At 40.3% G+C, this 18,271-nt stretch overlaps 1 protein-coding gene across 1 annotated transcript; it reads right to left on the bottom strand.

The window, feature by feature from the left end:
- Positions 1 to 14,997: 14,997 nt before the first annotated feature.
- LOC147897551 (uncharacterized) lies at positions 14,998 to 17,939 on the bottom strand. The gene has a single exon (XM_087380464.1). It carries the CDS (start codon positions 17,558 to 17,560, stop codon positions 16,088 to 16,090), a length of 1,473 nt encoding a protein of 490 aa, XP_087236590.1. The 5' UTR covers positions 17,561 to 17,939; the 3' UTR covers positions 14,998 to 16,087.
- Positions 17,940 to 18,271: the final 332 nt, after the last annotated feature.

Below are 18,271 nucleotides of genomic sequence, written 5' to 3'. Positions count from 1 at the left end.
CCCCATTATTTAACTTGCTCTCTTGGACCTTCTATACCTCCCCCACATGGGCCTATCCCATATGGAGGGAATAACTCAATATAATATCCATCTCCACCTATTTTATATTACTTCTCCCATGGACTTTGAGCCATATCTCACTAAATGCAGCCTAGGTGGAGGGGTGGCACATGGAGGAGCCATGCTACCTTACATTTTATAATATTACTATCATGGATTATGTACAACACACCTTATGGGTCCTCTTACGTGGAAGGGTGGCACATGGTCATGCCCTGCCACCTCAACCCTGGGCCCTATGCACACCATATTTTATTATACTATTGCCACATATACAAACACATACACATATTAATGCCTTTTTCCTTAGACAATTTTATCCATAATAGTACTTGCATAAGGCTAGAAATAATCCCTCTTAGAAATCCAACTTGCATGTTCTACATGCAAGTTCTACATGCAACTCCTACATGCGAGTTGTATTGTGAGTTCTACATGCAAGTCCTACATACAACTTCTACATGCAAGTTCTACATACAACTTCTACATGCAAGTTCTACATACGACTTGTACATGCGAGTTCTACATGCAAGTTCTATATATGACTTCTACATGCAACTTCTATATGCGAGTTCTACATGTAGAAAGAGAATGTGTTACAACTTCTATATACGAGTTCTACATGTAGAAAGAGAATGTGTTACAACTTCTATATGCGAGTTCTACAACTAGAAAGATAATGTGTTACAACTTCTACATACGACTTCTACATGTAGAGAGAGAATGTGTTACAATTCCTACATGTAGAGAGAGAAGCTCTCCAACTTGTATAAATACCCCATAATGGAATGAAGCCCACACTCTTTGGGGCATTGTGTTGAGTTTTACTTTGGTATTCCAAGCAATTATCTCAAGTGTCCATGCTTCCTTGCACTCCACGTCCAACAGCATGTCCTAACCTTGCAACCCCTCCTCCCCTCTCCTCCAACCTTGCAACCCATCCTCGCCCTCTCCCCCTCCCTCCTCCTCCTCCCTCCTCCTCCTCCTTCCTCCTCCTCCTCCTCCCTCTTCCTCCTCCTCCTCTTCCCTCCCCCTCCTCCTCCTCTCTCCTCCCTTCTCTTTCCTCTTTCCCCCATGCTCGTACACCTTCTTCTCCCACTCCTATGCTCCCCCTAAACCCTAAGTTCCTCAACCCTTAATCTCCATGATCTACAAGGAAGACGAGTTCTCCACCATGTAGTCTACCCTAAACCTTGGAACCTCTTCTAAACTCTGGAACTCCTTCTAACCCTAGAACCTCCTTATAAACCTTGGAACTCCTTCTAACCCTAGAACCTCCTTCTAAACCTTAGAACTCCTTCTAACTCTGGAACCTCCTTCTAAACCTTACAACCTCCTTCTAACCTGGGAACCTCTTCTAAACCCTAGAACCTCCTCCTAACCCTTAAACTCCTCCTAAACCCTATAACCCTCAATGAAGGCGAAAGCCTTGATTACCTCAACCATGATGATACACGTTTCTTTTACACATGCATGCACTATGCTTGCTTACCACACTTAAGCCTACGTCTCTCATCAAAACATGACTCGAGGTCCTAAGCTACACATATACTACAAACAACAACCCCAATATATCTGTAGGTGACAAAAAGCCTCAGAACCCTACATACATAGAATACCCTGCTCTTCCTACAAAAGCAGTAGGAAAGGGCTGACAATCACATAAGCCTGTATGTCACCATCCATGTCCTTTTTGGCTACTCTTGCCATGTGTCCCATCAAAAGATGCTCAAGACTCTTAAAATATTAAGAAAGTCAAGAGTCTCCCCACATGGAGCCCATAGGGACCCTCTCTTTTCCATATGTCCACGTCCTCCTTATTCCACATAGGAATTCTAGAAGAATTCCTCTTAACTCCACACTCCTCCACATGCCTTCCACACGCTTGCATGTGGCCTCTCTTATATTATTGGAACACATGGACATGAGCCCACCTCTTTATATGACTCACTCTTCCTATTTTCTAAAAACCCCATAATATCCCATACACAAATAACTCTCACCCCATACCAAGGTATTTATCATTCATACACATGGTATTTACAATGATCCATTCCATGCATCCTCTCAATCCCATACAATATCTTAGAAAATAGAAATAAGTGAGAGTTGCTAGGCTATCACTTGATACTCAAACTCTTATCAAACATAGAAGAAAACAATACCAATGCCAGATAAAAAATATCAATTTTTGGTGTCACAATATCCAAGGCTACCTCATGAGTTTCCTTTATTTCCTCACCCTATTTGTGTAAGGTAAGCAACGTTTTCGCTGTAGCCTCTGTAATGTTTTCGGCAACCTTGACACACTCTTGGTGCTCCCTATAAATTTTTAAAGCACGTATACCTTCAACTTGTTCTTTGAACACTCGTCTTGTTTTTTTAATTGGCTATCATTGTATCGAATACGAGGGGCAATCTTGTAGAATCCCTTGCCTTGTCTCTCTCCTTCACTACATAGAAGCTAATCCTATTGAGAGATCAGCTAAACATCATGAGATCATATGTGTATAGCACTAACACAATAGAGTGCTAAAAAGGAAAGGGTTAGATGACCTAACCATAACCCTAATATATTCTACATTTTCAACTAAATCTAGTGTACAATTAGTCATTTGTGGTGTGCTCTCTAGCTGTGCCCTCTCTCCTCATCTCCACTCTTCTCCTCTCCCCTCTTCATATTTTGTCATGGTATTAAACCATGGTTCTACCTTTTGCTGAGACACCATCCTTCATGAGTGAGAGATTGATAGATCGAGAGATCATCTTCCGTGAGAGAAAATTCTGTCCATTGCATTGAGAGAATTTTGTCCATGAGAGTTGAAGATTTCCGTTCACTTGTTTGTGAGAGATCTAGTCCTTGAGAGGGAGATAATACTCTGTGAGAGAGATTCTTGAGTTTGAGTGAAATTTCTTTTCACCTCCATGAGACTTTACTACTAAGAGTGAGATTGTCACTTTGAGAGTCTCTCTATATTCTAAGGACTGGAGAGACTCTATTCTAAGGTTCTACTCAAGCTTAAAGTGAGTCTAGCCACTCTACCATCTACTGCGCTAATCAAGGCAACTACATCATGTGTGTGCACATTTGAATAACACATCCAGAGCGTGTTTTTGGGTGGTCTTGTATGACATTTAGTGAAAAATACGATTTGTGGTGAGTTTGACCATTCAAAGCATATCCGATAACCATACTTGGAACAAGACTCAACAAAGGTTAAATTGACATGATTGAAAGGTATCATGCTAGTTCTACTCAAGAAAGGTTAAATTGATTGGAGAGACTCTATTCTAAGGTTATACTCAAGCTTAAAGTGAGTCTAGCCACTCTACCATCTACTACACTCATCAAGGCAACTACATCATGTGTGTGCACATTTGAATAACACATCCAAAGCGTGTTTTTGGGTGGTCTTGTACGACATTTAGTGAAAAATACAATTTGTGGCGAATTTGACCATTCAAAGCATATTCGATGATGATACTTGGAAGAAGACTCGACAAAGGTTAAATTGACATGATTGAAAGGTATCATGCCCATCAGGTATTTGCGCAATTAAATAACACACCTCAAATACTATTTTCTGGCAGTTGTGCATAATACTTGATGAAAAATTGGGTGTGTGCCGACTTTGACTATCCAAAGCATATGAGATGGACACAATACTTTGCACTCATCTCAACATAGTTTGTATTGACATGTGTGCAAAATATCATGACCATCAGGTATGAGGGCATTTGAATAATACACCTCGGATACTATTCTTTGGCAATTGTGCATAACACTTAGTGAGATAAATGGAGTTTGTGATGGATACGATTATTTTCATGCATCTCTAATTAGGTTAGATTAACACATGTGCAAAGCATCGTGCCCATCGGGTATGAGAGCATTCGAGACCAAAAGTTTGATTTTGGTCTTCACTTCTTGTTTGCACAAGTTGCTCTCTTTTCTCTCAATGAGTTGTTTGGAGTGTTCTCTTGTTTCCTTGTAGTGCCTTTGTGATTGCCACTACCTCCCCCTCTCTTCCCCCTCTTTCTCCTTCTTCCCACCCCTTCCCCCTCTTTCTCCCCAACTTCCCATCCCCTTTCTTCTTTGTGGAATCACATTGTGATAGTCCAAAAGCTGCTAGAGCGCACTAGTGGTCAATAAGCACTTGCATTACTCCAACTAGGAGTAGAACTCATCGGCATATCAGCAACATCCCCATGACACGTGAGTCACCATTGGACTACATGGTTTTGGCACAAGTACTGAGGACAATCAGATGCACTTTTACATTTTGCTTTGCTTCCTTTCATTATCTACACATTGCCCAATGCTTTCTAGCTTAGTTATGAGTATTGGTTTTGGAGAATAAAAAGTGGGTGAGGAGAAGAGAGAAGAAAAACTTTTTGTTCATTTTGGAAGCAATTGAGGTGAATGTGAGTTGCTTTTTAGTGTTTTGTGTTCTCATAGAAGATAGTGTAGAGGAATTCTAAGGTGTTTGTGTAAGAAAATCTAAAAAGAAAGGATGTGAAATGATATTTTGGGTGAATTTTGAGTTCTTGAAAGGCCAACACTGTCACATCATAGAAAAGTTTCCATTTTTGCTCCCAAATGTATTTTTTGTTGTTTTGAGTTTTAACAGGTAGCAGAGCCCACATTAAATAGAAGGTATACCCTACCCAACTATCGCCCCATGTAGACCTTTGTTTGAGGCAAATATGCTGATCCTTGGAGGACCACTAGTCCAACCAACTAGGTCTATTAGTCCTAGGTTTGAGGTGAATATGCTTATCCCTGGAGGGGCCACTAGTCCAACCACAACTAGGTCTATTCGGCCTCATGTCACTACTCTAGTGTCCAATGGATCAGGATCTGGAAACCCTACCTTTGTGCCATTGAATCGGTGGGTACCACTTATGTATAATGCATGAACCACGGTCCCACAAGCCCCTCTAGTATCATAAACGGTCCTAATAGATGAGGCCATGAGGATCCTAGTGCAAGCCCTAGGCAGTGGTGGCAAAAAAAAAATGAAACAATTAGAAAGTAAAAAAGAGAGAAACATAAGAATTAGATACTAAAATGAAGGGGGAGAAATAAAATTAATAGCTTTCTTTTTTTTAAAACCATGAAACAAGAACCAAACAAAGAAGTGGAAAAAAAGGGGGGAAGGGGGTCGAAATTTTTACTGAGAAAATTGTGTGTGTGTGTGTGTGTGTGTGTGTGTGTGTGTGTGTGTGTGTGTGTGTGTGTGTGTGTGTGTGTGTGCATGTGCATGCACGCACGGGTGTGTTCATCCTAGATGTCTGCCTTTTCTCTTCTCAATATAATTCAAACTCTATCTTACTTTATTTAGCCAAAAGAGTCCATTATGAATACTTAGGAAGGGCCCTTGTAAAAACAAGTGAAAGGACCAAACTACTATGAATTATCAACATATAATTAGCTCCATACAATTCTCAACCAATGATAACCCAAAGATGGCTACTAAACATGTCATAAAATAGGAAGTAGAGCCAAAGAGCCAGGTGTGTCAAAATTTCATGATCAAGATCCATCAATATATCATAGGTAAGGGGAACCAACTGCAACTTGGATGTACAACGCTGAAAAAAAATCCTATTGGAAAATCCCCCACATAATTCAGAGCTTCAATAGTTTCAAAAATCATGTTCTAAGTTATCCAATTGTTTGTGGAGATCTTCCATTTATTCTAGATGTCAATTTAGTCCTTGTTCCTCAAACAAAGTAGATTACATGTTATGGGCTACCACAAAAGGATCTACATAGTTGGTATGACCCGCTATAGTAGTTTCTTGAAGACAGAAGTTATATACATATTTCCAAACATAAACGACTAATGAATGTTTTTTTCTCCATGTGGCTATGTCATTTGAGGAGATGAGCTCTCCAAAAGTCTTGATGATCCAAAAAAGACATCATTAAGGGTTGACATAAACAATCCATCAAAAAGTAAACTCATAATAGTCCATAATCTTGAAACCAAAAGGTAACTCTTCCACACAAAACACCACTTAATCAATTAGAGATTAAGAAAATAACCATACAATGATAACGACAAGCACACTGCGTACAATCTCCCTCCCCTAGATGAGTGGCCCATGCTTCCTCATCTAGGGTATTTATAATATTTCAATGAAGTTAAGGAGCCAAAATTATCCCTCTCTTCCAAAAAAACAATGGATTTGCTTTACATAGCCTCTTTGGGCCCAAAAATGATTTACTTCTTCTCCACAAATATTACCCAAACTTTACAATATCAAGGAAATACAAAATAGGCCTATGGCCATATAAGATGTGCCATGCGGATACCTTGATCACAGTACCCTCACACTAACTCCAATCCTTGCCATTAGTTCCATCACATGTACTCAAGCCACCACTTACATTAGTTATTGACAATCAATTGAATGAATCATCAAATCAATCGATCTTAATATAACCACGCTCAAAGTACAATAATCAAGCACAACACCTATAACACTAGTGATATTAGTATTAACATGGAATAACCCACAATACCGACCATCTAGCATGGGAAATCACAGGCTACTTAGGCATCCCCAACTAAACCAGACAAAGCATCCACTAGGACCCCCGTTGCATCCGGTGCACTCCTATGGAACACTTTTCCATAGTCACACTTAACTAAAATAAAAATAATATCCATAGCAAGAAATATCAAAAATACAATTTCCACAACATCCCTCTTGCTTGGATTGAAACTGACCTCAATTGCGTGTTTGATTATAGGAACTGATGGTTTGGAAAAGCTTGAAAGAACCACTTAAGCATCCACTAAGCATCATCTCTTCGACAATTCTTAAATTTGAGAAAACATTTGGTATAGGCATTTCCTTTTCAAGTCAAGAATTGTTGATGATTAACAATGTATTCAAGTTCTAGTATTTCTTCTTCATCAACAATTAATGGAGCCTCTTCATAAACAGGATGTATAGGTAGATGTCCTTTGAATGGCTTTAAGAGGCTAATATGAAAAGCATTATGTAATTTCCAATGATTTTGTAATTAAAGCCTATATGCAAGATCATTGGTTTTCTGAATCACCTTAAATGGTCCATTAAATCCAAACATTACTGCAAAACTTCAATTCTCGATTAGACCATATGATTTTTGGCAAGCCATGATGGACAAAGATGTGCTTGATGACTATATGTTCAGCTTGTTGAGCTGCTAAAGTCTTCTTGAATGGGATAAAATAGGCTTGCTTACTAAAGCGATCCACTATAGTCCATATCATGTCATTTTGATCTACCTACTGTAGGAAAACCTATGATGAAATCCATGGATATTTTTTCCATAGGAATATGCAAACACTCTAGCAATCCAGTAGTCTTTCCTTTATAACTCTTGATCTTCTGACGAGAAATGCATTTGGCTACAAACTTAGCTACATCTTTTCTTATAATAGGCCAATGAAATTCTCTTGCTATCACTTGTAAAGTGGCAATCACTCCCCTATGCCTCGGGATATACGGTGATTGGTGCATTTCTTCCATTATAATTTGTCTAAACGGTCAAGTGATGCATAATTTCTTTTGATAAAAGAGGTATCCATCATTGCAAGAATATTACAACATAGGATTCCAATTCTTATTCTCTAATTTGTTCCATATATCAGAAAAGTTTGGGTCCCCTTGATAAGAATTCTTCATACATTCAAAAGGCTGAATTTCCATAGCAGTGATGTGATTAATACTTGGCTTTTGGCTAAGAGCATAGAGCATCATCAACTACATTCTCTTTACCAGGCTGATATTGAATCATGGGCTAAAAGCTTTGTATAAACGATGCCCATTTGATGTGTCTATTGGGGATATTAGTGGCTGGATCAACAAATTCTTGATACTTTATTTATCTATTTTGATGAGAAACTCAACTCCCATCACATAGTTTTTACACATACGTAAGGCATGCATAACAGTGGTTAATTCTTTATCATATGTACTATAATTACATTCCATTGGTTTTAATTTTTTGCTCTCATATGCTATAGGATGGCCATCTTGCATAAGAACAGCTCCAATTCCATATCTACTTGCATCGGTTACAACTACAAAGAATGGTCTAGAGAAATCTGGTAGTTGCAACACAGGCGCATGCGTGAAAGCTTCTTTCAAAGTTGCAGAAGATTTATTTTGATGCCACTCGGTGCTTAGCTTTTCTAAGAAATTCTATCAATGGATGTGAAATGAATGCAAATTCTTGACAAACTTCCTATAAAAGCTACACAATCTTGGTGTTTAAGAAAGATCTGATTCATCACTCTACTAAAAATAGCTGGAGCGTTAGCTGGCCCAAAATCCATAACTAAGAATTCATAATGTCCCGCAGTCTAGTATGTATCCTCTTCTACCATATGAGCTTGATGATAACCAGATTTAAGCCCCATCTTACTAAAGGCCTTGGCCCCTTTTCAATTTGTCTAAAAGATCATCAATTTCTCTAAAAGATCATCAATCCTAGGGATTGGGTCCTTTTCAATGAACTTGATGATGATAACCAGATTTAAGCCCCATCTTACTAAAGACCTTGGCCCCTTTTCAATTTGTCTAAAAGATCATTAATCCTAGGGATTGGGTTTTTGTTCTTCACTATGATTTTGTTTAGTGCACGGGAGTCAATATACATTCGATAGGTTCCATTTTTCATATTGACTAATAAGACAGGTGATGACCAAACAATGAAGCCAGCATCGAATTTATTAAGCATGGTAGAGTCGATGACTGTGGGTAGAGGGGCTACTATGTGCAAGAAAAACGTGTAGACTCCATAGTCAATGGACAGAGACTATACGGCGCACGCAACAACTGCGGTGCCAAATGCTAGGATTCAATGCTGGCATAAGTTGTTATCCTTGTCACTCTATCTAAATGAGCAAAAATCAAATCTTGATTATTTTTCTTTCCAAAAGTAATTCAAAAGATTGGCATTTTTAGCTTTTTAATAGTTTAAGCCAAGGCTTATGAAAATGAAGAAGTAAACTAGAATCCTTGAAAGGCCCAAATTTTTGTTCTAAAAAGGCTCTTTTTCCATTAAGCCTTATGACATGAAAAATCCCAAAAAGGCTTAAAATATTGTAGTATGTACGTGATCTATCCTTTCCTACATTTGATCAAGTCTTTCTTAGACATGGCCATTTTTTTAATTTTGCAAAAAAATATGTGGGCACTCCAACTAAATAAAAGGGAATACCCAAGACCATCCTAAGTATTTAAACAATGTAACAAAATTCCAAGGACAAATAACCCAAGATCATCCTAACTACTATAAAGCAATGTGTACAAAATTCCCAATGACAATTTAAGTTTTTCACTTGAAGTTTAAAAATGTAAGACAGAATCCTTGCAATATTAGTTGCCATACTTGGAATAAACTTGCAAGTTTTCTTTTGGTAGATTTCAGTTGCCTTATTAAGTGTAATCCCAATGTACATAAGAAATCCAAATAAAGTATATAAGGAAAAACCTTTTTCCGGGCCTTCCTAATAGTCCCAAAAAAAGTTACCCATGAAAAAAATCTCACGCAAAAATGATAAAGCCAATAGAATTTTAAAAGGTTCCAAAGGCCATAATATGCATGGAAATCAAAACTAGTCTTTAATTGTCCCATCTTGCATATGTCAAGAAAATAGATATAAGGTTTACAAAGAGTAATGTCTAGTGTCCTGCTTCGTATCATAGCATAGACACCCTAGATCTACCAAATATATCATAGATTCTTGCAGAAACCGATTCTCTCCACCGTGACATATATCGTCATTGTAGTTGGTAGTGACCAGAAGTACTCTAGGGAATCGAACGAAGTGAAAACTCAATGGCGAGCACACTATTCCATTCAGATCTAAAAAGTAAGGTAAGTGAAACTGTATCCTTCTCCTCCATCAAAACGTATGGGCTTTCAACTTCCTCGACATATCCTGCACAGATGCCCCATCGGTTGTTTCAACAAGCGATCGAAGCCGGGTTACATGTTATACCCAACTATTATATAATGATCATGTAAAGTATGGCAAGCACATGGGATTCGCGTGTATTTCTACTATCATGAAATTTAGATGCTAAATTTTCTTGGCTTGCAAAGCCAGATCCAAAGATATTGCATTCTTGCAAGTCTGCAGTCTCTTATCACTTCAGTGTTCGTGCTCACAGCACAAAGAGAGTATGTGCTTGTCTTCTAGATTCTAGGAGTTCAGAAAGAGGCTAGCGCCTCCCTCTCATTGGAGTGGTAAAGGATTTAATGAGGATTTAAGGAGAGAATGCAAAAGTCTGCCATTACTTCGAGTTCGCAGGCATAAGTTACCCAGGCTCTATGTAGAAGAGGTGGGTTGCAGAGCGCTGTAGTTATGCTTCAGCTTCTAAAGCGGCAGGTTCTTGCTCAATGTAATATCTAGCTAGTAGCAAAACATTGCTTAGTGCAGTAAGGCCTTCTATTGAAAAGTGAAGGCTTCGACCCAAGAAAGCCAGACATAAGAAAAATCTACTGCTGGTAGACAAGCATTAGTGCTCTGCTCATTGGGCATAGAGAGATTACTTTTGTCAGCTATGACAGTGAGATCCCAAATATATGCATCAAAACCAAATTGTTTTTGACGTTCTGCAAATACTTTTGGAAAATGTCACGGTGCAATATATTTAATTTTTGCCATAGTTCTATATATCTAAACTTCGTGCGGGATGTAGCTATCCTAGAGGCAATTTTTGGGTCACCTCCATTCTATTGTGCCGGTACTAAAAGGCTAACGTAAGGAGCTTCGGTCCGTCCATCTCAAGTCATAAAAGCTCTTGGATCCCTCTGCAATAGGCTCCATGTGAACTCCTTTTCATTAGTGCAACCCTGCGCAGTGATGCAGATGTGGCTGCCAAAGTCGATTCTAGTGAAATGGCTGTCAAAAAGGCGACCATAAACCTGAACAAACGTAGAGTCGTGAAAATTAAAGACGTAACAGAGCTACATGTATAAATATATAATGTCCCACTTTGCATAGCAACTTTGACTGGAAAGCTAGCAAAAAAGGGTCACTATCGTCCAAGTTATGGTTGAGATAGTAGCTCCATGTACTTCGCATTTTGAGGGTCGTAGATCAGACGAAGTATGGGTCAAAAGTTTCCATATGTATAGAACGAAGCCTCCTCTCTATCTAGAGTAATGAGTTCGTATTAGCTCCAAGTCATGATTCGAACTAAGAAACGTAGATGGCTAGGTGGAAGTAGAGTCGCGTGAAACTGTTTTGTCACGTTCCCACCTCCGCAAGAATGTTCTTTCTAAATGAATGTAGACATTAATGAGCTAGGACATTGCTTCAAAGTTGAAAAATGATTGTTTAAGCTAATCGTGATACAAGTTGTGTTAGTATAAAAGAAAGATTATCAATCGAAACAAGAAATCTCATAAGATAGGCTAGAAAATTGGCTCGCCCACTAGCAGTGTAACAAATACATCAAGGTCCCTAAGTAAATTGTAAAAGAACAAACTTCAACAACGAATTATGACATTGCCAATCTCGTAATGGAAAAGATGCAGGGTGACGATGGCATGTAGCACAGAGCATGTTCTAGTTTGTAAATCTCGACAAGTCGCATCATTAGAAGAAGTGGACTTGCTAGAGAGAAAAAACTTCAAGAGAGGAAGCTCTGAGTCTTAATATGCTAACTAATGCCCGACGTACTGGTGCTGCCCTAAAGACCACATATATGAATCACCTTATCAAGGCTAGCTTCATCCGCCTCCTCCTTGGATCGAGTCTCCTATGATTTACAATTCAGTCTATGCAACACCTTAAGCCAACAATAATGCAACGATCTATCATTACAATAGACGAGCAAGTCACTATGCATAAACTATCCACTCCTACAATGCCATGGTGTTTCATCCTATAAGGAAAAGCTATGGAAATTCGTAGAGAGGAAACTAATGGAGGGGGGGGGGGGAGCCATCACTTTCACATAGAAGATGCAAGTATATCGCAACAAAAGAACCACCCATCTGCTTCATTCTCCTCTTCAATAAGTTATACAAACTTCTTGCTAACTAATAAGAAATAAATTATGTATTGCACCACCATCAAATAAGAAAAGAGCTGAATGATCCGTTACCTAACCCCGTGTTTTGTACTGCAGCCTAGCTTTGGCTCAATGAGCACCCTCCTTGAAACCTAGTACGGTGTCTGCTTTCTAGGCATTCAGCAATCTTTGGTGGCTTCTGATTCTAATTCTTTCATTTTCCTCTGGCTTTGGCATCTCTCCTTTGCTTCTTTGCTTCTTGATTGGCTCTATGGCTTGGCCTCTTCTATGGTGTTCTTTGACTGGCTTTGATGTTCAGTGCTTTCCTACTGCTTTTGAACTTCGGTTGACTCTTCAATGGTTGTTTTAGCATACCTTGATAATGAGCTCAACTGCTCCCCTTTGGTGGGGCACTGCTGCATCATTCATTGACTTCTACTTCTTGAGATCTGTCAACATCTTTCGCTTGTTTTGTAATGGCCTCCTTGCTTCACCAAGGTTTAGATGTTTGTTGCCTAAGCGGTGTTGCTTCCCTTGGTGCTTGTTCAGTCTGTTGGGCTGGAGCTTCTTCAGTAATCCAGATTGGCAATGGAGATCTTGTTTGGCTACCACTTTGGTTTGAACTTAATGTTGATGTTCTGGGCTCTGCTTCTACAGTTGACTTCCAGCTTCTGACAATGCAATGGCTGGATCTTTATTTCATCAGCTTGTTTCAGATATGTGCTTCTTCAGGCTGTGTGTATAGCATCTCCAGTCCGTCTCTCTTTGGTTTCTTCTTTGGTTGCATTTCTCCATGGTTACCAAGAACACATCTTCCATGCTGTGATGCAAGAGGCAAGTATGGCATCTTCTTTGCTTGTTTTTCATCCATGAAAGCTATCATAGACCTCAACAGACCACACCTGTTTTCAAGAACTATTAAACCTATGAATGCACAAGTAACCATATTGGTTCACGTTTCCATTCATTTGTGAATACCATAAAGTTGAGCGCCTGCAGCTTGAAAAACATCACATTCCAACTGTGCTGCAGTCTTCCATAGCCTACCATTCCATTCCAAAAGTGCTGCAGTCTCTTCAATGGCTATGATTCGAACTAGCGTACCAGCATTAAAGTAGAAGGCTAATATGTTAAAGATTATTCTACCTCTACAAGCGCATATGCAAAAAAAACACCAACAAGAAGAACTCGACGTGAAAAACAAAAACACTTTATTGTCAGACCGAAGTCTCGTTACAACCATCTTGAGTCCTCCTCATCCCTACAGGGCTTGTTGGAGGACGATGAGCAACATACCTTCCACACACACACCTACGATTATTGTCTACTGAGCTTCTTCACTGAATACAAAGCATCGAACCATAATAACGTTGGAGTAGATCCGCATAATCTGCTGCCAACCGAGAGATTCCAGGAGAGGAGCTGAGCTCAGTGATGAGCTCTACTCTCAGAGAATTGCGCCAGCTCCAAAGTGAGCAGAAATTATGGGTGTTGCCAGCTTCATGCACACTTCAAGACCACCACGTAGTGTCCATGCAAATTGTCGATCACACCCATGCTCACGTGAGGTTTGCTCTCCTCCAACACCCCCCTCAAACCAAACGCTGGGAAGGTGACCATGAGATGAAAAATGATTCACCATAACAGGATCGCACAAACAAAGTGCTTCTCAGATAAAGGTGACATAAAATGAACCAAAAACGGCCCCCCCTTTTCGAAAACACAGATGGAGGAGTAGGGGTCAACTGGTTCGAAAACAAAACATCGTTCATGATAAAAAAACAGAGATCTTAAAAACAACTTCAACATAGTCGATGCTTGGAAACCTTGTGAAGTCTCCCTTATTTTTACGTGATTTTGAAGAAAAACTTTAAAAGGCCCAATCGTCATCAACGTCTGAGCTTGGATCGTCAACACAGAGATTTGCAGTATGCGCAGTCTCTTTCTTCACTTTCTCCTTGGAAGCTTCGTCATCTCGTTTCTTGAAGCAGAAGTCCTCAGTGTGACCTGATCTCTTACAGTAATCACAGATTAGCTGCCTCCGATCACCCCTTTTTGCTTCCTTCCTTTTATCAACTGTAGCATATGCATGTAATTCCTATTCTGCGTGGGAAACTTGACGACGCTCTTCATCTAGTAGGGTGGCGATCATCTCATCGAGCGAGATAGTTGCGTTAACTCGAAGTATCTTAATCATATCATTATACGCTGGAGGGAGGCTCAATAGTAGAACAGCTTTGGAATCATCGTCATCCACCGTAACATCCAAATCAGACAATTGGCGAAGTATTGAACGCATACAATTCAAATGCTCACCCTGAGTACTTCCTTCCTTCATAGATAATCCGAAGAATTGTTGTTTGAGCAGAATCTTCGAGTTCTTTAAGCGTGAGCCAAATAAAGTCTCAATGGCGATCCAGTTGTCGTGCACAGACTTTCCAAAGTCCAAATCATGATAATACCTACAACCAAGGGCTCTGCCAAGAATTCCAAATGCCCGTTCGTGTTTAATCTCCCACTGACTTGTCATGTTGGACAACGCATCTTGCACCTTCTCCTGCTTGGTTTTTCCCGTTGATTTCTTCTCAGTGCCCGAAACAATGGACCAGAGGCCTTTCTCCATAAAATATAATCGAACTCCAAGTTACCATGCAGGGAAATTCTCCCCTGTGAAGACCGCCAGCTTCATTGATTCTCTCTTAGTCTCCATTCCTAGATCCGGTGGCTCTGATACCAACTGTTAAAGATTATTCTACCTCTACAAGCGCATATGCAAAGAAAACACTAACAAGAAGAACTCGACATGAAGAAGGAAAACACTTTATTGTCAGACCGAAGTCTCATTACAACCATCTTGAGTCCTCCTCATCCCTACAGGGCTTGTTGGAGGACGATGAGCTACATACCTTCCACACACACACCTACGATTATTGTCTACTGAACTTTTTCACCGAATACAAGGCATCAAACCATAATAACATTGGAGTAGATCCGCATAATCTGCTGCCAACCGAGAGATTCCAGGAGAGGAGCTGAGCTCAGTGATGAGCTCTACTCTCAGAGAATTGCGCCAGCTCCAAAGTGAGCAGAAATTACGGGTGTTGCCAGCTTCATGCACACTTCAAGACCGCCACGTAGTGTCCATACAAATTGTCGTTCACACCCATGCTCACGTGAGGTTTTCTCTCCTCCAACATAACCCACAAGTCATCCACATTCTTTCATTCAAGCTACAACTGCTCTTGATATCCACTGATTCTCCTTTGGTTGATTTCAAGAGCTTGCCATCAGAAGTTGGGCAATTTTCCAACTTTCTGCACCTTTTCTGTATCATATATCTTCATGCCAAATAAAGAAAACCCATGAACTATATATATACCTTTGTAAGACTAGAATATATCCAATCGTACAAATTCAGAAATTTAAGTAACAGCTGACGATACATATCACACAAAAGGTTATCGTGCTATCCGTTAAACTTTACTTATGTACTCCAGGAGGTTGCTGCCTCAGAAATGCTGGTATTGCCCTTTCCATTTGCACATGTGGATATGCCAGATTTTGCCCCCACGTCTATGTACAGAACCTGAAAAAAATCTCAAGAGTCTAGTCCCAAAAATATACAACAGATGACGCCATGGTCAAAGCATGAACAAACTGCAACTATACATCTCAGCACAAACAAAGCCATAAATATGTACACATTTGGATACATTCTGAACAAATTCCCCAAGCTGAACAAATGGAAATTTTACAGCCTCGAGTCTAGTTAGTTTTCACATTTTCCGCACAGATGTTCAGGAGGAACGAGGCAAAAGACAGGAAGGGACGTTGGGCAATCCAAAATATGACACTTGATTCCACTGCATCATCATTAAAGCACAAGTTTCACCACAGTCAAGCCATGCTAGATATTGCCTCCATGTTGACCTGTGAGCACAACCAAGAACCCCATGCTAGATGTTACCTCCTGTTGACCTGTCACCATGTTGACCTATGAGCACGAATGAGAAACCCTGCGTCGGAGATCCTGGGCCTCCATTACCTTACCAGCAAGAAAAAGATGGTCAATGACCTTAAAGTAAGTCGTGGAATCAAAGATGTGACCCTTACTCATGGCTTCATTCAAAATTTTATGAGCTGAATCCACTCTCCCTGCTTTGAGTAAGCCCATAATGACTGGCTTGTAATGGTGTGGGCTTGCATCACAACAGTCACCTTCCATGCGAAGCAACATCTCAGATGCCCTCTCAAACTTTCTTGATTGGCACAGACCATCTATTAACGTAACATAATTTACAGAGTCAGGGACACAACCTGCTTGGATCATCTTGTCAAAAAACTTCAGTGCCTGGTCTACCAAGCCAGCTTTAAAAGCACCTTTAATGAGAACGTTGTATGCAATAACATCAGGGACACATGCACTCTGTAACATTGCATGAAATATTTTACAGCCTGTTTCCATTTTGCCCCTCTTACAAAATCCTTTCAAAAGCTTAGTGAAAGTAACAGCATCCAACGTGCAACCATCCTCCAACATAAACATGAGCATTTTGTAGGCCTCATCGAATCTACGAGCCTTGCATAGACTACAAATCATTGTGCTGTAAGTGAAGCCATTTGGCAAACAACCTCCTTTTCTTACATAATAAAAAATACTGTCAGCCTCTTCTACTTTGCCTGCCTTGCAAAATCCATCAATTAGAACGTTAAGCGTGTCTGTATTGAAAGGATATCCTGCATCCAACATTTGTTTGTACAATTTGTGCACAATCTTATAACGTTCTGCTTTCAGCAATACGGAAAATAAGCTTGTGCATACCATAGCAGAGTAGCTGCACCCACTTCTCTCCATGTCACTGAATACATTAAACACCATCTTCAGCTTGCCAGCGCGACCGTATAGTCTTATCAGAGTTGAAAAGATGACTTCATTTTTTCCTAACCCTTTCAAATTCATATCTTCAAGGAAAGTAGCCAAATCGTTGAATCGCTTCTTTCGACCCAAAACAACCATCATTCTATGGTAGGCTCTGAAATCATGCTGGTAACCTTCTTGCTGCCCACTCCAAATAAAAAATTGTAGGGCCACGTCTGGGTGTATTTTAAGTTTTAGCACGTCCGATACAAGCTGCGTTGAAAGTCTAACGTTTGAGACCCGAAGAGCTTCCTCTTTGTAAGGATTCCAATCTTCACCTTCAAGGATCTTTGAGATTTTTGCCAGCTCTGAGGAGACGTCTTCGTTCAGATCATGCTTATCAAGTGTGGGCAGGTGATTTTGGCAATATTTCCGACAAGCATTTCTGCGGCTAAGGCCACTAAGTTGATCAAGTCTGTCAGCTTTTATGAGACGGAAAGATGTGGGGAGATTTGCTGGTATCTGAAAGATGGGCTTAACCGATTGAGTTAGAACCGAAACACGATGGCTGAAATGCTTACACCAAGAGGCCATAAAGACTTCAAGCATATCAATTCTCACCCCTCCAAGCTTATCACATTGCTCCGAGGGTGCAGCAGGAGGATCTGCTTAATCGAGTCAGTCCAGTATTGGACTGTTGGGCTAGAATTCGCAAAATCATCTACTACGCCAGGCCAGCAGTCAACCGCCATTAATTCATGGCAAGTCCAAACTCCAGTGCCCTGGATTTCAATAGAGAAGGGAGAAGGAGGAACAATGCCCAGTAAGTTACTCAAATCTTCCACTTCAACTTTGCCAAAACTCATCCAGCTCAGCACTTACTAAGGCAAAACCTTCATTGGCCCCTCTGGAATGGGTGTGGTTTTGTGTAGATGATGGTTTTCCCTTGAGAAAAGTCATGGACTTGTTTAGGTTGCTATTAAGTGTAACGAGTACTCAACCCGTGCTTTGCACCGGCAAAGATGCATGACCATCCTCAACCACTCCCCATCTCAGGTGGATCTTTGATTCTTAAATTTTGGCTAAGTCTTAACCCATGGCTCCGAGACCTTCCATCTCCTCCTTTCATTCCATTAACCTTCCATCTCCTCCTTCCTTCCGAAGGTGACCTTCCATCTCCTCCATTCCATTGACCTTCTATCTCCTCCTTGACCCTAAAGCTCGCTCTTGTCTTTCCACCTCCTCCCCAAAGCCTCCCTCTTGTCTTTCCACCTCCTCCCCCCTCCAAGCCTCCATCCAAGAGCACCTTCTTTATGACAC

This window comes from Dipteris shenzhenensis, chromosome 10 (assembly GCF_047967505.1).
Source record: "Dipteris shenzhenensis isolate YYH24624 ecotype China chromosome 10, Dip_SZ_1.0, whole genome shotgun sequence".
NCBI lineage: Eukaryota > Viridiplantae > Streptophyta > Polypodiopsida > Gleicheniales > Dipteridaceae > Dipteris > Dipteris shenzhenensis.
The sequence above is the reverse complement of the archived record's forward strand: the minus strand, read 5'-3'. Positions and strand labels throughout refer to the sequence as shown.